This window comes from Cydia amplana, chromosome 21 (assembly GCF_948474715.1).
Source record: "Cydia amplana chromosome 21, ilCydAmpl1.1, whole genome shotgun sequence".
Lineage (NCBI taxonomy): Eukaryota > Metazoa > Arthropoda > Insecta > Lepidoptera > Tortricidae > Cydia > Cydia amplana.
The window spans coordinates 6,955,179-6,979,460 of NC_086089.1; the positions used below are offsets into that span (position 1 = coordinate 6,955,179).

The window sequence follows — 24,282 nt, forward strand, 5'->3', positions numbered from 1 at the left end:
AGCATAGAGAAAAAAAACATAGATTGCTCACTCCATACATCAGTTTTAGTACCAAAAAGACTATTAGCATCTAGCATCGAGTAGCGGAACTATCAGTACTGCTACTTGACAATAGATGTAGCACCGACCGGAACGTCTTATGCTTTCCTTCGACTTTCCGGTCGGTGCTACATCTATTGTCACGTAGCAGTACTGCTAGTTCCGCTACTCGATGCTAGATGTAGACACTGAAATTAATAGTCTAACTGATGTATGGAGTGAGCACTCTTGTCTTACTATATTTCTCTATTGTACTAGATAAATAGAAAATCTGAAATTACTAACCTGGTGCAACTCCAAAGAACCCATTCTCCGGGTTAATGGCCCGCAGGACGCCGTTCTTATCGAACCTCATCCAGGCGATATCGTCTCCGACGCACTCCACCTTGTAGCCGGGGAGCGACGGCGTCATCATGGCCAGGTTAGTCTTCCCGCAGGCCGAGGGGAACGCGGCCGCGATGTAGCGCTTGCGGCCTTGAGGGTCGGTGATGCCGACGATCTGAACAAATTAAGGTCAGACTGTGTTACATACTTCAAACCCATCAATAAATATATTGTTATATCTCTTATAGGTTTAGTTAGATATATACGAAATTTCCCAGCATCAAGGTATTCATATTCATAAGATAACTTGACACCAAGCTGAGTGGAAACCTTTTCTGTGACGTTTTAAACCGTTTTTGTGACATGTGTTTGTAAAGTTTTGTTGTATAAGCGTCCTGTAGGGCTAAGACGGCCGGCTCTTTATCATTTGTCACCATGGCAGTCACTTTCGCACTTACATATTTGTTAGAACGTGACAGCCATGGTGATAAATGATAAAAAGCCGGCCATCTTAGTCCTACTGAATAAATCTTATTCTATTCTATTCTATACTTGGGTGGAAAACCACAAAATGATACTGTGCAAGCCAGAGCTGATTTGGATTGTTTTTCTTCGAGATCTGACTAGACAAACAAGGCACTGTATTGTCTGTATTGTTGTACAAGTATCTTCTAACAATAATCGCCTCTGGTGCTTAGCGTTGTGTATATGGGGGACTAACGTCATGTGGATATTTTTATGTGCTACACACTACACAAATACAAGCTGGTTCTGAGGGTGCCAGTACGGTAGGCATAGAATGGTCAGGTCTCTGAAGTATGATCATAAGCTGACAGTGTAACCTAGGTAAGTAGATATATAGTTAAGAACGTACCAGCATATGCTCAGCCAGCCAGCCCTCGCGGCGCGCGATGACGGAGCCGAGGCGGAGAGCGAAGCACTTCTTGCCCAGGAGGCTGTTGCCGCCGTAGCCACTACCTGTATTATACACATTTCAGTTATAATCCCATTTTAACAATTAAATAATCGTATTGCCTAAAAAATCCTGATGGCTTTGAGAGTAGGTAGATCGGTCATCGTATACGACGATTATTTTATCTTAAATGTTTTTTATAAAAAACATTTAAGATAAAATAATTATTATCCGATAGTTCGATGAGGAGAGCAAAAATTTACCGATAAATTATAAGTTGGAAGCGGAAACACATCCAAAGTTTGGTTTCGGTATCCTTTCGACTGGAAATCACTTTAGAGCGAGACAGTTGTTTAAAACTACTTTAGGTTCATGCACACACATTATTCATTATTAAATTGTACAACGGTCTCGGAGAAGACCACGGGGACAACGCCATCCTCGAAACGTCGGAGGTAAATCTTAAAACTTAGATACGCGATTAAGTCCCGTTGTACAATTTAATAATGTGTAAACATCGTGAAAGTTTAAATCAGTGTTACACACATTATTATCTCATTTTTACCTCGCCCGCTTATCTAGTGCTGAATGAACAAGATTTAATATTTAATATACCAGATCTTGACAGTAGAAAAAGGCGGCAAATTTGAAAAATGTTAGCGCGAAGGGATACCGTCCCATAGAAAATTTGAATTTCGCGCCTTTTTTTACTGACATGTTTTGGTTGACCAGCTATAGTAAGCGTGTCTTACCGTAACTGATGATCTCGTTGTCACTGGGTTTGTGAAGGATGATAGTGCGAGGCGGGTCGCAGGGCCAGCCGGGCGCGCCGGGCGCTCCGTTGTTGCCGCCCACCGCGTGCAGGCAGCGCACGAACTGCTCGTCGTTCCGCAGGACTTCTAGGACTTTGCTGCCTGTTGGGAGATTGTAAGGAAACCGTTAATATTTCTTCCAGGGGTCTCCAAACTTTTTTACGCAAAGGTTAGGCATCAGACCTCTGCTTCCTTTTAATGGGCTGGATTGTATGCAATTTAGCCTGTTCGCGGGCCTTTTTTGCAAATTGCAAGTCACGGGCCGGATTTGATCCTTTCAACAGTTAAGTAGAGTCCAGACGAGATATTCAAATCGACCGATTTGATCAGAAAAGAAATTGGCGTCGATCTCCAAAAAAAAAAGAAAAAAGTGCCCCCAAACGCGAATACTGGAGGCACAAATTAGTATTCTTGCGTTCGCGCCTCCATTTTATCTGTAATATTGGTCATAATCGGCGATTGTAATCAGCGAGCCAAATTGGAGTTTGCGTCCGCACGGTCTGATTCGATCGGACAATTTCATCAGTTTGGCGAAAAATTGTCTCGTCTGGAAACAGCTTTTAGTACTTAATTGAAGTAAGCCATGCGATTATCTTTGCAACTGTTTAGAAATGGGCAGTCAAGTTTTTAAGTCACAACTTTTTTTACACTTAAGTAAGGATTTTACTAGGACCTATTTCTTCTAATGTTTTTCTTTCAGTCTTCCGCACACTTACCAATCCTAGTCATCACTCTCATGGAGTACACGACGTACGGCGAGTCGGTGATCTCCACGCCGATCTTGGACAGAGGCGAGCCCACGGGACCCATCGAGAACGGAATCACGTACATGGTGCGACCTGGAAGAAATACTTGTTGTACAGAACAGAAAAGAGACTTGGAAGAGAGACAGCAGCAAAGCCTGTACTTATCGTTTCGTATTTTTATACATGTATATGCCTTTGCACCTAATGCATCGCATCGTATTTAGTTATGTTTCTAGGGTTAGCTACTTCTTTTAAGTCTCGCCGTCATGTACAATTGATCTTAGTTTGACTACCATTTCATAATGTATCTCTCAGTTACTTAAAGGTTAGCTGGAAGAGATCCCTTAACGGGATAAGTTCGCCTTTGAACACATTTACTGGATGATCTCTGTGTTATGTACTTGTTTTGTGCAATAAGGTGTTTACTACTACTACTACTACTACTACTTATTTAACTATTATCGTTCATACAGAGTGCGTACCTAAAGACTATTCAAAAAGGGTTAACGCAGGGGTCTTAATATACTGGTCAACTCAGAGGAATGTCAGCAGTCAACAGGACCCAAAAGTGTAGAAATTAAAGATGAGGCTAAGATATTACGGGGGATGTGGGAAAGATATTACGTCAAAATCCTGAAATGCGCTATTTTTATACAACGTCCGGGACAAACAATCACGTGGGCCGCCTGATAGCAAGCGGTTAACGCTGCCTAAGGACGCGTGCAACTCCAGAGGTGTCACTACACAATTCGCTACCTTACCCCCTTATTCATAAACGTCTGCTAAGTTAATCAGCTGTTGATCGTCATTCGTCCCTCTCTATGGCATAACGACAGATAGGGACAAACGACGATCATCAACTGGTTAAAAAGTTAGCAGCCGTTTATTGAATAACGCCATTAGTATTTAGTAGGTAGCTTACTAACCTCTCATACAGCCCGGGAATCTCTCAGCCACCGCCTTCTCATAGTCGCTAGGATCGATGTAATTCCCCAGCGCGGACTTCTGGCCAGCTCTGGCCGACGGCACCACATCGCGCTCGCGCTCCGAGCAGATGAAGGTACGGGACTCTACGCGAGCCACGTCTGATGGGTCCGTGCGGGCTAGGTAGCTGGGAGGAATAACATATAGTTGGTCAAACCAATTTGTCAGTAAATAAGAACCAAAAGAACGATACTCATCCTTTTCTTTAGGGTGCTAGAACTAGTGTAAGACAAAGATGAAATGAGACAGTCCTTTGACAAACTATTATTATTATTATTAGGAGCCTATAATGTCCCACTGCTGGGCAAAGGCCTCCCCCCACTTTTTCCAGTCTTCCCGATCCTGTGCAGTCTCTGGCCATTCCTTTAAAAAGGAGTCTAGCTCGTCTCGCCATCGCCGACGTGGTTTGACAAACTATATTTTAGAATATTGGACAACAAATTTAGTTACTTGATTAAGGCAATCTTCATTTAAAAACAAAAAACTTAAGTGACCCGTTTAATTTAGAACATTTTTGACAGATTGGGCGATTAGGAGATTGGCCATAAAATTGTCCCGTCTGGACTGGTCTTAAGATTGTCCCCAAATCTTGATCAGATTGTCGCCAAGACGAGCAAAGCAAAGCGCAAGGGCACAATAATTTTTCAAGTAGGTATATGTATATGTAACCTAGTGCTTTTCTTAAACAATTCGAATATAAATACATATAATAATCCTCACCAGTTGTCATACTGCGGCAGACGGCGCAGTGTCCGCTGCTGCTGCATGAGGCTCAGCAGCGCCGTGGCCTCCGACTCGGACCCGTCGCAGATGTGCACCTGCTCCGGCTGACAGAGGGCAGCACTGCGCTCCACGAAGGCTCGGACCTGGAAAGGGTAAGTCTTGAGATGCTAGCACTATATGGCGAGTGTTACTGGAATGACCTAGGTCCTATTGTCTGACATATAAGTATGTCAGACACTTTTTGCGCACTGAAAGGTATCAGGTAATCATCAAAGTTCCTACCGTATTTAAGACATTGATTGTGGTACCTGTACCTAATACCAGACTAATACATATGTAGTTTTGAAGGCGAACTGAAGAGAGTGAGATAATAGGTTTATATCACTACATAAGTATATGGAAAAGTATTCGAGGGTAGATACTTTTGGCGCGTCATTTCATCCGCTGACTGTACAGTATTAGGTAGGTATTTTCCTGACTCTTTCATTAAAGAGATATCAAAATAGTGTCCGATAAAAATGTAGATTTAATAAGCTGTAATAAACTTTTTTGGTTAGATAAAAAGGTAAAAGACTCCATGTTAGACATGAAAGTCGAACTACATGTTTGTGTACCTACTCGTACTGTGTCCTTTAGCTGTCAAACGGCTTTGTCACAAAGTGGAAATAACTATTAACGTCCTTTTTTAAATGCTTCAGTAAGGACTTGGACGTAGTTTCATCATCAAAGCTACTTTCTGTTTGGTCGGATCTTTGGGTTTCTAATAACAAATTACAATTCTTTCAAATTCAAAAAAATATTTATCGTAAACCTTGGTTTTATAAACATAGGTTCAAGAAAAAAGTAACAAGTGTTCTGATTCGCCTTAGAATGGGTCATGTGTGCTCTCCGGAGTTTCTATTTAGGATTAATGTAAAAGGTAGCCCGGAATGCCAATGTGGGTATGGTGTAGGTACAATTGAACATATATTTTTCGAATGTCCGTTGAACCGTCTTTCCTTATACGATCTCTTGATAAAATTCAAAGTCTGCCTCCCCTGTAATGTCAAATCTCTTCTGGCTAGTTCTGAACCCAATGTATTAAAACTGTTGGCATATTTTATTGATAAAAATAATATAAGTCTATAAATATTTCTTATGTATGTTCAGCTATATGTGTTTATTGCTAATGTTATATTATTAAAACTATCTTTATGTGTATAATTCTCTAAATTCAAAATTCTGGGCTAAATCATATTAGGTGCACTCCTCAGTTTGTCCTTATATTATAACTAAACTTGACATTGGCAAAGTGCCCTGGCAGCAAAAGCCATTCTAACAAAAAAAAAAAAAAAAAAACGTAGGTTAATATATAAGGTACATTATAGTCCATTCGTCGACGCAGGTTTTATTCCAGCCACGCTACATTTCTTTGTTTCGATCTGTATACAAATATGGTGCTCGTATAAACAAGTTTCAAAGAATTTCCTGTATACATATAGATGTTAACGCGCGTCAACTTACGTTATTCGCTTCACGGTCATTATCATCGATTAAATTCTTTCAATAACAAAGAATTTAAAATGTGACGTAAATACTAAGTATAAAGTATTCGTGGTGACGCAAATTCTTTGTTGCTATAAATAACAGATTGATTCGATACACCTCAGTACTAATAATAGGTAGTGTTATATTCGTCATATAGTATTTTTAGACAGATTTAATTTTATGGTAACTTAACCCAAATGGATTACTCAGTTAAGGATGACTCACGTTAGACCGAGCGGTGTCCGGGCCGGAGCTTCCGGCGCTTACTTTTCTATGACAATTACAGGTGATCACGTGATGATGCTTTCCATAGAGAACGGAGCTCCGGAAGCTCCGGCCCGGACACGGCCCGGTCTAACGTGAGTCATCCTTTACTGAAAACGGGCGTAGTGTGCGCCTAAGCTAACTCAGCACATACTTATCAACGACAAAGTGAGTAAGTGCCACTATAATTGTCATAAGAATTTGACGTTTGCAGTATCTCTTCACATTCTGTACCTTGCCAACTCAGTGCAGTCTCTAGTCACTGCTGATTAATTCATGAATAATTTTAACTGACTGTCTTATGAGTAAGTTATTAATTAATTATTCTCAGTAGGTAAGTATTTAAAAACGTATAACTCCGGCTGGCAATATAAATTGCAATTCGTAATTACTAATTACATAATTTTGATTCTATTATAATGATGATTAATTGATTCTCTAAGAACATATTGTGCCCACAAAATTGACAACTAAAGTAGGTGCTGTACCTACCTAACTTAACTTTCAAACGTACTTTGATTGCATTGGACTCTGTTCTCGGATAAAACAGGAATAGTTATTTGTACAACAAGAGATCAAAGTTTGATATTTCTTCGAGTGCTTATTTTGAGTCCCGTGCAAGCGAAAGATTCTATAATAGATTCACGAGCGTAGCGAGTGAATCTAATTTAGAATCTTGAGCGTAGTAAGGGACTCAAAAGCGCACGAGATGTAAATAACTTTGATCTCGTGTAGTTCACAAAACTTTTCACCTCAGCAGTGAGAACATATTACAGAACCCGAAAAATGTATTCCTTCTTCATCACTTACCTCTATTCACTCATGTTTTCTTAAGATATACCAACAATTAAATTTTCACCTCAGCATCTCGAACAAGGGTACTTTGCTACTTAAAAACAGTGAGCAAAATCGCATTTTGCTCACTGAGTGAGCAAAATCGCATTTTGCTCATTTTGTCTCACTCAGTGAGCAAAATGCGATTTTGCTCACTGTTTTTAAGTAGCAAAGTACCCTTGTTCGAGCTGCTGAGGTGAAAATATCTTTGTTCTGTTAGACCCTGGACTCTCTTATCGTTTCTAGGTATTCATTAAATACTAATACTTACTCGTACATCTGGAACACGATAATGAAACGCCTATTAACCAGACTTTTTATCTATTTATTTGGTCAATTAAACACGCGTATATGTATTTAATTATTTCGTAAGTAATGTCAATCGACGCTGATAAAAAGATGTTCATTGTCCTTGGTCCAGTTCAATAGGCGAGAACTTGCCATCAGAGATATCGGAGCGGCTAAGGCGCTCACAAATATCAGAACACGCCTCTATTGTCAGGGCGTTAGAGTGCGTGTTCAGATATTTTGAGCACCTCGACCGCTCCGATATATCTGATGGTGACTGTACGAACTTGAAAACGGGACACTTTACGTGAACATTTTTTATTGCACTTGATGTTCTGCTAGTTGTAAACAGAATACTTCATAAAACCATCCGATTGTATTATGCTGATGACTAGAGTCCGCCAAATTTTAGGATTATCCAATTTAAAGTGCAACCGGAATAAACGTTGGTATTAAATATGTGCTCTATTGAAGTGTCTACTGTATGCTTGTTTGCAGAAAATGTGGTATCAAAACGGAAAGAGGCCTACGCTCAGCAGTGGGCGACCGAAGGCTAAAATGATGATGATAATAAAGCCGTCCAATTTAAGAATGACTTATGGCATTAAGTGCGCATTTTGTTTGCTAAATCTTAAGGTACTAAAGACTGATTTTTGCAGAATTAATATTAAAAATGTATAAAATTACCTTGGGTGTCAGAGTCGCCAGTTGAGGCAGCTTGGTGCTGCGCGGCGACGGCGCGTGCACGGCGCGGCTGCAGTTTAGGGCCACTTGGGCGCATCTGAAACAAACATTAGGTAAGTACATAAGTACTTAGGTAACTAGTTAAAATACCTATTATTGTTTTTTTTTCTGTTTTTCTAATTTTGTTAATTAATTGATTATTGTGTAATTATGGATCACGTATCTGAAATAAATGAATTTATTATTATTATTATTTATTGCACCACAAATGAAATCAAATTAAGTATCAGATTTACAATGTAAATAAAGGTAGCAACGGTCTCTTCTAGACACTCTTAAGGTAATAGAAGATGAAGATTTTTTTTAGAGTACCTAGTGCATGAAGAATATAACCGCTGATAGTCCTAATTCATTGCAGCATATCTTCCGCAGAAATCTGACTATTATATTTTTAAAATTATTATAGTCTGTTGTTTTAAAACACACATTACATAGAAAAACTAAATGTGACCAAATTTTTTTAACAATTCCATAAAAGTTTATTTCTGTTAATGATTTATCAATAGGGTTTAAATTTCGTAGGTCCTTAATAATTCCTTTAATGCCCATAAAGTCAGAGGTTTAACCTATGGCACAGAATAAGTAATAGTATTACTTATCATACCTATGGTACTCTACTCATACTCACTTGGCAGACTGCCTGACGTAGTCTTCGGGAACCGACTTGAAGTGCAGCATTTTCGAAGAGTATAATTAAAAAATTACGAGATAATTAAAGCAGATACCGTTCACTGAATTAAAATAAAAAAAATAAATTAATACTTTCTGATTAAAAAAAACTATAATTACGAAATTTGCTAAATTTCTTCTGAATTCGTGAAACTAAATAGGTACACTAGCCATCTATAGTATCCTATTGTATTTAATTTATCACCCATTTAACGACCAACTAAGTGCGTGCGCGTTTGAATGTGGAATAATTTGAAAATGTTGCGCGCGAGTTCCTTTATAGTGGGGGCCTGAGCGCACGGCGCGCTGTGATTGGTCGAGAGCGCGGGTGTGTCGAGCGTTACGTGTGCACATTTAAAAACAAATGTGAACTTGTTTTTTTAACCTTTATCTAACGATTTATATTATCACTGTTTATAGTTATTAGATATGTTGGTATAACAATCTTCGGTTACTGGGGCTGAATAAGAATGCGCTCTGTTTCATCAACTTCAAGCAACTTCAAGGCACTGTTGCGTCATTTTGTGACGGGAACGAAAGGCATTGCATTAGTAGGCTTGGTTTTATAGGTACATTAGTACGCACGTGTACGACACATATATGGTCGTTGACGTCATTATTTACCTTTAATATGTCACCAATAAGTAGTAATAAAGATAAAAATGTAAACAAAGAATAGGGTAGAGTTTAAGGGCCATTGTAGAGTCAGGGGCATATAGAGCCATGAGAGAGTTGCAAAGAAGTGTAAGCTCGTATAAAATCTGTTCGGAAAGAGAAGAGTCGTGGAATGTATTGGGCCCCATACATTCCACGACTCTTCTCTTTCCGCACAGACTCTATATGTATATCACACGGAATAAATAAGTACCTATAGATAGACCTATAGACCCTATAGTCAAGTTAATAGCCACAGCTAAAAAGTAAAACAGGATAAGGAGCAATCAATAATCTGATTGAAATCAAACAAACATTTACAATAACATGTTAAGTGTTATGAAATGTATCGTCATGCATTACGAGCGAATGCAATACAAACAGACAGACACATCATAAAAACAAATCAAAACATGGAAGTAACTTAAGGACGGCTTCAGCCTGTCAGTTAGGAGAAAAAGTTGATAGTTCCGAACAACTGACAGGCTGATATCGTCCGGCGGACTGATAATCAGTAGGCCCCTTTAGACCGGGCAGGGTCCAGGCCGGAGCTTCCAGCGCTTCGTTTTCTATGGACAGCATCACGTGATCACCGGTCATCAGTCATAGAAAAGTAAGCGCCGGGAGCTCAGGCCCGGTCTAACGTGAGTCATCTTTTACACAAACATTTTTAAACGTTTTTTACTCTATTCTGTCTCTGATAATCAACCTAACTACTAACTAGGGGAGTTTAACGTTTGTCCCATTTATTAATCTTCAAATAAGTACATATATATTATTGCTATACATAACATTTTCATACATAGATACTGTCGTTTGCAATTCTTCTGATATATCGGGTGAGTAAAATCATACAACCTTATCTCCAACGTTGACTTTAAAATTTAATGTGATTTTGAATAGTTTCTTATAAAACAAGTAATTTTTAAGAAGTAGCGACTGTACCTACCTCTAAAGTAATTGGTTATTTGGATCGAAACCAGAAAATCAAGTTAAAATACCTGTGGTCGCCATGGAGTATTCGGAATCGTATTATATGATACCAATGGATTACAATGTCACTTGCAGTCTCATTTACAGTATTATTCTGAACTAGCTTATAAGTATTACAACAGTTATTTTACTTGTTCTGAACAGGTACCGGTTTAGTTCTGCGATGAAATGGTATTGAAATTACATTGGTATCATATTTAAGGTTTCCAAATAAGTCTACGGGAGATATTTTATCGTTAAAGCTCCAATATTTTGATTTAAATGTCACAAAGTCAACATACTATTAACCCCTGGAGCGCCCCAGAATTACCGTAGTATGGAACTCCTATACTAGTTACTAGCACACGTGTCTTGTTAGGGCGCTCCAAGGGTTAAAGAACACGTCTTGTCCGATTCCAATAAAAACAGGAATGGTAAGTATATACTTATTTAAAGGATTTCTTAGTAATACTCGTAAGTATTACAGCTTTATCGATATATTCAACATGCACGTAAAGTGAAAAAATAAAAATAAATCAACAATACCTATGTACTTACTAGGTTATGAAATTAACCGCTTCAGGCCTTCGATCAACACGGGCTTCCGACACGTCGCTTACTTCAGGCACATCACACACGAGAATCTCTATATGGTCACAGCAGAATATATTCCGTGAAGATAGGGATTCTGATATTTTTTAATACTACGTCGGTGACAAACAATAAGCCACCGACGTAGTAATAAAAAAAGATTTAAAATAATGCCTTAGGGGATTCCAACTTAAAGTCAGAGAATCCGGGTCCAATTAATGTTATCAATGCGCTTACACATTCACGAGTGTATTTTTATCTGATACAAACAAATCAAAATCAAAATCAAATCAAATTGCTTTTAATCATAGTGCATATAAGTAGATACTTATACATAATTACTAAGAGCGATCACAGGCGGAACTTATGTTCGGGCCCGTTTCTCAAAAGCTGGTAACTTGTAATACAAGTGGATGTCACTTTTTGGCAGCTTTTGTTGTAGGATTACAAGTTACAAGCTTTTAAGAAACGGGCCCCAGATCTGAATGTTAATGGGCAATGATTATTGTCAGCTGTCTCATCTGAGATCAGACCACAGTCGAACAGCAAATTTTCAGGTTACAGTCCTTAAATAGAATTCAGATTCTGAAGGTCTTTGGTATTCTGTTTGATCTAACAGAATCCATAATATCGGTTGACGTGGCCAATATCATTTTTGAATGTAGTCTATTTCCTGTAAGTATTTATCTAAATTCTCAGTGGCCCCGATATTCTTTTGAATAGTACCTATATTTTATAACAAACCTACACGAGACATATCCTAATAACTAAATGTTTATAATTATACGTGTATATATCTAATATAAATAAAAGATAAAACCCGATTTTTTCAAGTAGGTACAGTAAGTCCAGCAGATATAAAAACAGTCCAAAGTTTTCTAGGCAACGATATCAGACCCGCTGCACTGGTGTTCTCAAATAACTGCTGACCCAGATCCCAGATCATGTGGCCAGTATTTTACCTAAACTGTGAAATACAAAATAGTTGTAGGTACCTAAGGGAAAATCAGAAACTATAAGAGCTTAATTATGGAGACAAGTAACTTTTAATTTCGATTTTTCTGAGCGTCATTATTACCATCTCTCTCGCTATACTGTAATCTCGTAAGGGATTCGTTCGTATAATATAATACATAGGTAGATAGGTACAAGTCATACAACACAGTACCTACACACAGCACAGCACATTACGGATGTAGGTCCAGGAGCCCATTTCTCAAAAACTTGTAGCTTGTAATACAAGCGGATGATAGGAAGGGACTTCCACTTGTGGTACAAGTTACAAGCTTTTGAGAAACGGGCTCCTGAACGTAGGTACCTAATACTATAGTCGGACCAAGCTAATAGGTACCTACTCGTATCTCTGCAGTGCATTTGCAATGACAAAGTGTGAAAATGTCATCATTAATGTCAAATTTCTATGAAAATATTGGTTATAATGATACACCCGCACTTTGTTCTATTCAAGTCGGTACAAAGTTAGTTTAGATGGATTGTATCTCAAAGACTGCAGATACATTCTCGAAAAAATTCGATCGGTACCACCATGATCCGGGTGGCTTAGTTGGTTATTGCATTTGCCGTGAATGGAGAAGACGGGTTACTTATGGCATCTATTTTAGTTTTTCAGTAGCTGTTATGGCTGATAGAGTATGTGCGGAAAAAGAAGAGTCGTGGAATGTATTGGGCCCCATACAATTCACGACTCTTCTCTTTCCGCACAGACTCTATGCGGTATGGTGGACAGTAATATACTTAACCTTGTTGTCAACTTTAAAAGTTTAAGTTCAACTGACGTAACGTCACATTCCGCGCCTCGTGCAGTTATAAATACCTAATACGTTGATAACCGGTCGACACACCTCCGATAAGTCGCTGACGAAACTGTAGGTACTTTTCCGAACGTAGCGCGTGTAAAGTTAGTACCAACAGCAATCATTCCTTGAATTATTTAAAGTCTAGGTTTGTCCTAGCCTGCGAACATAGGTACGTGTTGGAAAATCGTCAGGGCTCGGGCTGTAGTTTTAGTCCCCACGCTAGCCCAAGATTGGCGTCTTTAGCTTTACACACACCTGCACGTGTATGTACAATGGATAGTTAGGGTGCAATATGCAGCATTCGCAACGAGGCGGGAGCCATTTTGATGAAGTCATTACGCAGTAGGAGAATGTCTGCGCCACTGTCTCCCAGCAGTTTTGTAAGTTGGTAGCGGTTACCGGCACTGAACTATATATTATGTTCCTAGTTTCTTACAAAGTATGGACTAGTATGAAAGCCGCAAGCCATACCAAGAAGCAATTGACGGTTGAGTAACCGTCAATTGCTTCTAAATAAAACTATTTTTCACTATAAGAGCTTATTTTAATTATTTTGTTGCCTACGGACTTTGCAATACAAAGAGAGCGATCGAGCAATCTATGTTACACAAAACAAAGATAAAATAAAAATATTTATAATTTAATCTATCTTGTTGCTATGTACGTTTCTTAAGACTCCTTGGGGGCGTGATAGAATTACGCGATCCCTTTTTTACGTGATCCGATTTTTGGAAATCTGGGAATGCCGAAATTTTGATACAAATGCTCCTGTAAAATGAGAATTTGGCACCTTAAAAGTGAGCTCCTGGCCCAGGTGGCATAGGACATTTAATCATCGCAAAAATTAACATACGAACCGCGTGACGAGTCATTTGCAAATAAGTTCAACACAAAACATTTGACGTTTATTAAATAAAATAACAAATACATGTCATGATATTCGTATACGACATACTACGTCACAACACTCACACCATATTTATTGTGGTTGATATCTAATCTACTTATCTATCTATCTACCTTTAAACGAGCAATTCTTGCATATTTATTTATTTATATACCTATATGTACCTATATTTCGGGGATCTCGGAAACGGCTCTAACGATTTCGATGAAATTTGGTATATGGGGGGTTTCGGGGGCGAAAAATCGATCTAACTAGGTCTTATGTCTGGGAAAACGCTGGTTTTTGAGTTTTTATATGTTTTCCGAGCAAAGCTCGGTCTCCCAGATATTATTGCATAATACGTAATGTTTACCAAGCCCTACGGTTGTCACGTCATAAATAATAGAGTCCGTCTAGAAGCTAACTTAGCACCGATTTGAATATAGAACAAAGTGAGAGAGTGTCATTACTATAATTACAAACGTCACATTTTCATATAAATCAACACTAACGATGACATTTCCACACTTTGTTATTGAAAATGCCATGCAGAGCTATATTCAGATCAGTAAGAAATTATGTCATATAGAAAATAAACCTTAAGGGTGACTTGATCAACGTCGTAACTGTGATCGTAACTAATAAAAACATATTGATGTATTTTTTAATAGTTTAAAAATTATTCGCGGTTGATCCATTTGTCAGGTTAATTCATCATCTACTGATATTATACTAAATACATAATTCCATCAAATAAAATAAAATAGTACAAATGAAAGGCATTCGTGTTTGTAGGACCTTGAAGCTATTCCAATTATAAACTAGGAAGAACATTTTATATTTAAACATTTATTTAACGAATAAAAAAAACAAATGACGCAGTTGCTACTTGCTAATTGCTATCAAGGATCTAAGAGAATGCTGAAGATGCTTAAAGCCAACTGGTATAATAAGTACCTACTGTAAGAAAGTCGAGAACGCAAAGAAAAGACGAAAATGACTAAAGCCAAACATTTGTATAATCCTGGTCACTGGCCACTTAATCGATCAATCGTTTATTTGCAGATAAAACAGTAGGTACCTAGAATGAATGCAAACACAATTTATAGGTATTGAAAATTACAACACCAGTAATTTCAAAATTAATAACAAAAATCAAAAGAACAAAATCCATTACAATTAAAAATCCAGTAAAAAGTTTAATTATATTTATTTAAACGTTAGTTAATGACGGTGGGTACACTTAATTTCATTTATCTCGGTCCATCGACAAATGTCTAGGCGTAGGGAGTGAATGTCAATACATACCTAAATACCTAAACGTTATCAACAGATACATTTGTTAGACATGCAGTCTTTAATGTTTCTGTCCCATTGAAATTATTTCAACCTTACTTGACATTGGCTGTACTTCGGGAATCCTATTTAAGATAAATAGACAATCATTACTCATCATTATTGATCATACGGAACTCAATTGATCAAAACACAAACATATATAGACAATTACTGCGCAAAAAACGTATTTGTAAACAAAAATATCACTGGAAATACTGGTCGTAGGTTAACGTTAATTGGCTGTGTAATATAAATACCTACTAATTAAATGTCTCGTTAGTCTGATGTGATATTTTAGAAAGCTCGTATTTAATTAACAGTGCCAAGTCAAATGATGGCTATTTGGGTTGTAATAAGCTCTAAATTTAAAGACGTAAGATGGTAGTTCTGAATTTGCGAGGGTTACTGTTTAATCTTGAACTAAATCATTCTAGAAGGGTTCAGAGGTGACGGAACTATAAAACGAGGTCCGGATTTCAATGCCATACGCTAGAACACGTGTTGATTATGTTTAGAAGTTATTAATTACTATAAATGATTATGCGGATATTAGCTACTAAATGAACAGAACGTAGGTAGAGTCTGTTCGGAAAAAGAAGAGTCGTGGAATGTATTGGGCCCCATACATTCCACGGCTCTTCTCTTTCCGCACAGACTCTATACCTTATCTTATAAATTACTTATTTATATCACACTTTGTTGTTCATCCATCTAAGATAAAGTTTAAATAAACCCCAAACTGATCATTTGGATAATAAATAATAAATTAGAATTTAAATGTGTACACGTGAAAATGTGTGAGTATACCTAATGTAAAGAATGTATCTGGGACTAATGGGATATGGGATAACCCTCTTGGTTTGGTTGGTTATTTGGTTACTTATAATAAACCATAAAGTTTAAATATACCCACATGATTTAAACTTGCAGATTCTAAACTTATAACTGATAATTTGGATAATAAATAATAAAATAGAATTTATATGTGTACACGTGAAAATGTGTGAGTATACCTTTAAGAATGTAAAGAATGTATCAGGGACTAATGGGATATGGGATAACCCTCTTGGTTTGGTTGGTTGGCAAACCCTCGCGTGCGGAGCGTGCATTGGGAATAACAGTAACCGGAGACAGATAAATAATAAAAATTGGTAGGTATAATATTATAGTCTCCATACAAAGTTACGGTTCTCAATGTCATTGACATTAGAGAATGTTACGTTTTATATGAAGCGTTTTGACATTTGTGTACCAGAGCAGTAGCCAAAATGAAATTGTTTATCGACAAACGTAAAATGAAAAATAAAAATGTATGTACAGCTTAGATGGCATAGATACGTAGGTAGGTACTTGAATAGCCACGTCATCATTTCCATACATTATTTAAGCTTCGATTGGCTTTTTATACATATAAACGATTGTCACTTACTTCACTTAGCTACGACGCCTACGACTACGTCTAAGCTAACACTGCGCCGTCTTTGACAGAACAAAGTGTGGAGGTGTCATTATGAACGCTATATTTCCACGATTTATCATTGCAATTTCCATGCAGAGTTAGCTTCTTCTTCTTCTTAAGGCCCCAGTATACAATGGGCCATCGCCGGCCACTCCAAGGGACGCATTTATGCGTTAGAGTAGAGGGAGCAAGTGATATTGCTATCTCATTCTACCGCATGGCTGCGTCCCTTGGAGTGGCGGCGATGGCCCATTGTGTACTGGGGCCTTTAAGTGTCGGACCTATTCGGTATGCGACTTTGTATAGATAGATCGACAGTCTTTTTTAATGACGGTCTCTGTGTGGACTTTAAACAGTGAAGGTCCTTGAGCACCGCTCAGCTATCTGACGGAGAGAGGATCGAATGTTCGTTACAACAAGTTATAACTGCAGCGATACAGGAACGCGATAATCGACTTTAGCCGTAGGTAATAAGTACTACGGTGACGCCTGTATACGTGTATATATTAATATATAGTTGGTCAAACCAAATTGTCAGTAAATAAGAACTCATCCTTTTCTTTTGGGTACTAGTAGTAGTGTAAGACAAAGATAGTACGATTATCTCTGTCTATGTCCTTTGACAAACTTTAGCTTATGATATTTTAAGTCACAGTTTCAAAAGGATGGATGATAGGTAATTAATAATATAAAAACCGGCCAAGTGTGAGTCGGACTCGCGCACGGAAGGTTCTGCTCCATCAACAAAAAATAGAGCAAAAAAAAACAAGCAAAAAAACGGTCACCCATCCAAGTACTGACCCCGCCCGACGTTGCTTAACTTCGGTCAAAAATCACGTTTGTTGTATGGGAGCCCCACTTAAATCTTTATTTTATTCTGTTTTTAGTATCTAATACCTTTAAACGAGCAGTTCTTGTTTGTTTATTTATTTATTTATATATATATTTTGAGGATCTCGGAAACGGCTCTAACGATTTCGATGAAATTTACTATATGGGGGTTTTCGGGGGCAAAAAATCGATCTAGCTAGGTCTTATCTCTGGGAAAACGCGCATTTTTGAGTTTTTACATGTTTTCCGAGCGAAGCTCGGTCTCCGAGATATTTTGTTGTTATAGCGGCAACAGAAATACATCATCTGTGAAAAATTTCAACTGTCTAGCTATCACGGTTCGTGAGATACAGCCTGGTGACAGACGGACGGACGGACGGACGGACGGACAGCGGAGTCTTAGTACCTAATAGGGTCCCGTTTTTACCCTTTGGGTACGGAACCCTAAAAATACGAAAATATTACTCTCTCTATTCTCTCTACGGACGGACGGACGGACGGACGGACGGACAGCGGAGTCTTAGTAATAGGGTCCCGTTTTTACCCTTTGGGTACGGATGGAACCCTAAAAATACGAAAATATTACTCTCTCTATTCTCTTTAATAAGCGCTTAGAAAATAGTTTGTAAAAATATTCTCTATGGAAAACGCCGAATCTTCTAATTTCATTAAAAGTTTCCTCTACTTACAATACTTATGAAGTTGATTGCACAAGAATTGATAAGCGCGGGGGTGTGTATCCGCGCCTCTCCACCTTTGCCCCCGGTGACAAACGATAATAAACAACGGCTATTGCTAATTAATATTATCGCAAAATGATAATTAGAGAGAGAGAGGGAGTATCCATACAAAACGCTGTGTCATTATTTTTTTAATATATTGTATGGCAGTTATTGAGATTACAGCCCGAGATCTAATTTCCAATGAAATACCTACTTGTGTAAGTTTTTTGGTTTTATTGTTCAAATATTTTCAACCTTAGCCATTTTCTTATTAAAAAAAGAGCATGAGGGAGTTTTTTTGTACTATCGTCATTGTAGCGAAATCTCATTTCCTACCTTTATACTGTATTTATACGAGTTTTAGCTTTATTTTTCGAATTTCTTCAACCAGCTAGTTCATTATTTATATTATAATAACAAGCCTTTGCGCCTAATTAGGTACTATCGCAAAATGATAACACCGACCCATAGGTAGGTACCTATCAGTGGCGGCGCGTCAAACATATCCATAGCAACGCGCTTCTGTCATGGGCTCCTGAAAGTGATTTGTTTGCAAGTCGATGGGCAAGTGTATGTAGTATCTGTCTGAAGTATTGCGAGGCGATGGATGGTAGTGGTATTTTATAAAACTGTTTTTGTAAAGTGTTGTGTACCGTAGCGTATAAGTAACTCTAAATTGTACAGTGATTTGGTTTATACTGTCAGACTGTATACATTCTGTTTGAATAAATAAAATAAAATAGGCAAGCCGGGGCTAATTTGGCTTACATATTTCCTTTAGAACTCTGCTCAAACGTCCAAAAACAGGCAAGCCGGTGGGAATCAGCTTTTATGGACGCGCCGCCACTGGTACCTATTATAAGTAGTAGGGAAAGGGAGATTCCAAACAAAACGTGGGGTCATCTTTAATTTATTACTTAGGTATTTCACTTAAGGAATTTTCCTTCGAGGAGTAGGTAGGTATAAGTATACATTGATAAAGAGTTTAACGGCCAACGGCGAACTGCCAAGTTGTGCGAATTGTGAAGTAGACGCCAGAAAGACTGGTTTTTGATGTATAATAAAGTGTTTTTTATTAAATTGTATTTTCAACATTGTACGACTAAGTAGGTAGGTATATATACTTGGTCAACCAGATCTTGACAGTAGAAAAAGGCGGCAAATTTGAAAAATGTAGGCGCGAAGGGATATCGTCCCATAGAAAATTTTAATTTCGCGCCTTTTTTTACTGTCAAGATTTGGTTGACCAGCTATATGTTTAATCATCGCCAAATTATTACAAACAGCTTTCCTTAAAAAATACACTCGTACCATTTGCGTCGTTTAAAAAGGAAAACTTTAAATAAATAATTAGAAGTCGAATTTATTTTATTTACCTTTATTTCCTACGTGGTAGAATTCCCAGCAAATTGTCAAAACAGAGATTTGTGTAACTACTTAAGTACCCGACGAAAAGTCTACGCAAAAGTTGGTGGTAATGGGTAGACATCACAAAATTCACAAATTCTTTTTTTCTACTCCAGCACTTAAATGTGTCAATTAAATGACTGACAGTGATATCTAAAGCAATGTCATTTGAATGCTTTGTCTATAGGCTCATAAGATGACTGCTAGCAGTCATCTTATGAGTATAATACAACTGCTTTATTTTTTTTAAAGATACAAGTTCCGATCATCTTGATTGAAAGAGGTATGTTTTCATTTACAATAATAACTCTTTTTTTTTTAAATAATAATTCAATTTTTTTTAAATAATAACTCTTTTTTTTAATAATCTCTTTTTTTTAATAATAACTCTTTTTTTTTTTTTTTTTTGCTGCAGCTGTCATAGAAAAAGTAATGTATGCAACAGCTCATAATTGGTTCTTAAAATTCAAGGGTCGAAGTTACAAAACGAGACGTAGTCGAGTTTTGTAAAAAAAGACCCGAGAATTTTAAGAACCCTTATTATATCACTGTTGCATAAACTACTATTAACCACCCACCATTGTCATATATTGACAATAAATGTGTTATTGTCAATACACATATTATGTGTGGTATGTAGTTTTTAATATTTGTTGTGTTTGTTGTCTATGCCATTTGGGTCAAAAAACGACACATACCTATTTATTGTAAAAAATCTTACCTTTTCGTGAATCTCCTGAAGAAAAACACCATTTCTGCGACTCGACTATTTTCTGTAAACAAACATACAGACATTAAAATACGATGACATTTTAACAGAAGGTAAACAAAAATACAATAAAATAAGGAATGCTTTGATCTGACGGAACTTATCCAAATAAAGTATTAATTAAGACGCTTAATTTCGTTTATTAGCATAAGTATTTTTATCCTTGTGTACATATCCTTGTTTAGAAAATAAATCTGTTTGGCTTAGTCTGACGTTTTTTGTGAATTAAAGGCGTTGAAAATAGTTAATGAACTTAGAATTGGCATTATTTGAATAGTGCTTAAAATAAACTAAATATTAATAAAAGGGTCGAAGTTAAGTACTTATTAATAATTATTTTTGAATGATAGGTTAAAAATTAAATCCATGAATGCATTCTTAATTCTTTAGTTAGTTTTATATGGTTTTATGCCGCAATTCTAGAATGTAAACATATCAAACTGATACCTACCTAAATGAACACAAATTTAACTCATAAGTTTGCCGTTATGTAATATATTTTTCTACTTGAGATACAGGATTTTCCTAGTTCAGGTAGAAGTCATTGAAAAAACGTACTTTATAAGATATTCTTAACCTAATGTTAAATGTATGACTATGTTTTCTAAATAAAAATATGATTATATTATTATTATTATGTAGGTAGTTTTATTTTTATTTTACCCATATACCTACGAAAACTACACCAAAATCTAACTTACTGTAATACTGTTGCCACGCTTGTACCTACTTATATGTTATCATCGCTACACCTTATAAAACAAAGTCCTCCGCCGCGTCTGTCTGTGTGTTTGTATGTTCGCGATAAACTCAAAAACGACTGAACGGATTGTCATGCGATTTTTACCTATCAATAGAGTGATCCTTGACGAAGGTTTTAGTGTATAAACTGTATAATTTGTTAAGGTTTACTCGTGCGAAGCCGGGGCGGGTCGCTAGTGCAGGAATAGAGCGTCTAAGGGGCCAATTCAATTCGTAAAATTACAGGCTGTGATATGGCTTCCATTTATTCATGTCATTTAAGACATAAATTAGGTACCTAGGTAAAATTGGAAACAATACAAACTCCATACCTTATAAAAGGGGTCGTATGTTATGTTAGTCACATGACAACCGTCATATACACCAGGCTTACGAAATTGAGATAAAACTAGTAGTTCGCCCCGAACTGAAAACTCGCTGCTCGTCAAAAAGATCAATTGAATGCAGTGCTACTTAGTCCGAGATGGGCATTTCGTAATTGAATCCTGATTACACGATTACTTAAAATTACTTTTTAATCTGATTACCGATTCCCAGATTAGGTACTTTGTAATGTAACAATACCGAATTACTAAGTACAATTCCATTTGAGGAATCAGGAATCAATTTCTCGAATATTACAATTACTAGTAATTGGAATCAATGTCGATTCCTCATTACAGGAATGCATTACTTGATTCCTTTCAGATTACATTTCGTACTACTACTATCAAAAGTACATTTCGATAGTAGATATAGATGTTGTTGACTTACTAGGATGCATCTATATCTTATTTGAAACAGGTGCGCAGATTTCGAAAATGATGACCATGACCTATAAAACGACACCCATGACGACTTTTATGACATACTGCATGGTCGCCATCTTGGAATCCAAAATAGTCATCATTTTCGAAATTTGCGCCCCCTAAAACCTATAAAACGACATCCATGACGACTTTTATGACATAGTGCATGACCGCCATCTTGGATTCCAAAATAGTCATCATTTTCGAAAACCGCGCCCCCTAAAACCTATAAAACGGCATCCATGACGACTTTTATGACATAGTGCATGGCCGCCATCTTGGATTCCAAAATAGTCATCATTTTCGAAATCTGAACCCCCTAAAACCTATAAAACGACATCCATGACGACTTTTATGACATAGTGCATGGCCGATATTTTGGAATCCAAAATGGTCATAATTTTCGAAATCTGCGCCCTCCAAAATCTATAAAACGACATCCATGACGACTTTTATGACATACTGCATGGTCGCCATCTTGGATTCCAAAATGGTCATTATTTTCGAAATCTGCGCCCCCTAAAACCTATAAAACGACATCCATGACGACTTTTATGACATAGTGCATGGCCGCCATCTTGGATTCCAAAATAGTCATCATGAGCCCCCTATAACCTATAAAACGACATCCATGACGACTTTTATGACATACTGCATGGCCGCCATCTTGGAATCTAAAATGGTTATCATTTTCGAAATCTGCGCCCCCTAAAACCTATAAAACGACATCCATGACGACTTTTATGACATAGTGCGTGGCCGCCATTTTGGAATTCAAAATGGTCATCATTTTCGGAATCTGCGCCCCCTAATACCTATAAAACGACATCCATGACGACTTTTATGACATGCTGGATGGCCGCCATCTTGGAATCCAAAATGGTCATCATTTTCGAAATCTGCGCCTCCTAAAACCTATAAAACGATATCCATGACGACTTTTATGACATAGTGCATGGCCGCCATCTTGGATTCCAAAATAGTCATCATTTTCGAAATCTGAGCCCCCTATAACCTATAAAACGACATCCATGACGACTTTTATGACATACTGCATGGCCGCCATCTTGGAATCTAAAATGGTCATCATTTTCGAAATCTGCGCCCCCTAAAACCTATAAAACGACATCTATGACGACTTTTATGACATAGTGCATGGCCGCCATCTTGGAATCCAAAATGGTCATCATTTTCGAAATCTGCGCCCCCTAAACCCTATAAAACGACATCCATGACGACTTTTATGACATAGTGCATGGCCGCCATCTTGGACTCCAAAATAGTCATCATTTTCGAAATCTGAGCCCCCTATAACCTATAAAACGACATCCATGACGACTTTTATGACATACTGCATGGCCGCCATCTTGGAATCTAAAATGGTCATCATTTTCGAAATCTGCGCCCCCTAAAACCTATAAAACGACATCCATGACGACTTTTATGACATAGTGCATGGCCGCCATCTTGGAATCCAAAATGGTCATCATTATCGAAATCTGCGCCCCCTAAAACCTATATAACGACATCCATGACGACTTTTATGACATAGTGCATGGCCGCCATCTTGGATTCCAAAATAGTCATCATTTTCGAAATCTGAGCCCTTTATAACCTATAAAACGACATCCATGACGACTTTTATGACATACTGCATGGCCGCCATCTTGGAATCTAAAATGGTCATCATTTTCGAAATCTGCGCCCCCTAAAACCTATAAAACGACATCCATGACGACTTTTATGACATAGTGCATGGCCGCCATCTTAGAATCTAAAATGGTCAACATTTTCGAAATCTGTGCCCCCTAAAACATATAAAACGACATCCATGACGACTTTTATGACATACTGCATGGCCGCCATCTTGGAATCTAAAATTGTCATCATTTTCGAACTCTGCGCCCCCCAAAACCTATAAAACGACATCCATGACGACTTTAATGACATACTGCATGGCCGCCATTTTGGAATCCAAAATGGTCATCATTTTCGGAATCTGCGTCCCCTAATACCTAAAAAACGACATCCATGACGACTTTTATGACATACTGGATGGCCGCCATCTTGGAATCCAAAATGGTCATCATTTTCGAAATCTGCGCCTCCTAAAACCTATAAAACGATATCCATGACGACTTTTATGACATACTGCATGGAGTGCATGGCCGCCATTTTGGAATCCAAAATGATCATCATTTTCGAAATCTGCGCCCCCTAAAACCTATAAAATGATATCCATTACGATTTAATGATGACAGTGCATGGCCGCCATCTTGGCTTCCAAAATTGTCATAATTTTCAAAAAAAATCTTTAAAAAAACAATATTATAAATGTGTATACCGAGCACTTTCATTTGATACCAAACTCGACCATACTTTCTTGCAATTAAAATGTCCAGAATAGTAAGACCCCTCA

General features: G+C 37.5%; 1 protein-coding gene and 1 long non-coding RNA gene across 3 annotated transcripts in view; both read right to left on the bottom strand.

Moving 5' to 3' along the window:
- Window positions 1-24,282, bottom strand: part of LOC134657885 (uncharacterized) — a 186,171-nt gene that overhangs the window by 141,469 nt on the left and 20,420 nt on the right. The gene's annotated exons all lie outside the window — the stretch shown is intronic.
- LOC134657929 (phosphoenolpyruvate carboxykinase [GTP]-like) overlaps window positions 1-24,282 on the bottom strand; it is a 36,725-nt gene that overhangs the window by 7,010 nt on the left and 5,433 nt on the right. Inside the window, exons 2-9 of one of the 2 annotated variants that reach the window (XM_063513514.1) lie at window positions 20,266-20,317; window positions 8,142-8,235; window positions 4,539-4,684; window positions 3,761-3,945; window positions 2,805-2,927; window positions 2,029-2,190; window positions 1,238-1,341; window positions 325-538 (exon numbers count right to left, since the gene is read on the bottom strand). In XM_063513514.1, coding sequence (XP_063369584.1) covers window positions 325-538; window positions 1,238-1,341; window positions 2,029-2,190; window positions 2,805-2,927; window positions 3,761-3,945; window positions 4,539-4,684; window positions 8,142-8,235; window positions 20,266-20,297 — 1,060 coding nt within the window. In that variant the 5' untranslated portion in view covers window positions 20,298-20,317. Of the gene's footprint in view, window positions 1-324; window positions 539-1,237; window positions 1,342-2,028; window positions 2,191-2,804; window positions 2,928-3,760; window positions 3,946-4,538; window positions 4,685-8,141; window positions 8,236-8,826; window positions 9,122-20,265; window positions 20,318-24,282 lie in introns of those variants that run through there. The other variant, XM_063513513.1, reaches the window with a different exon arrangement.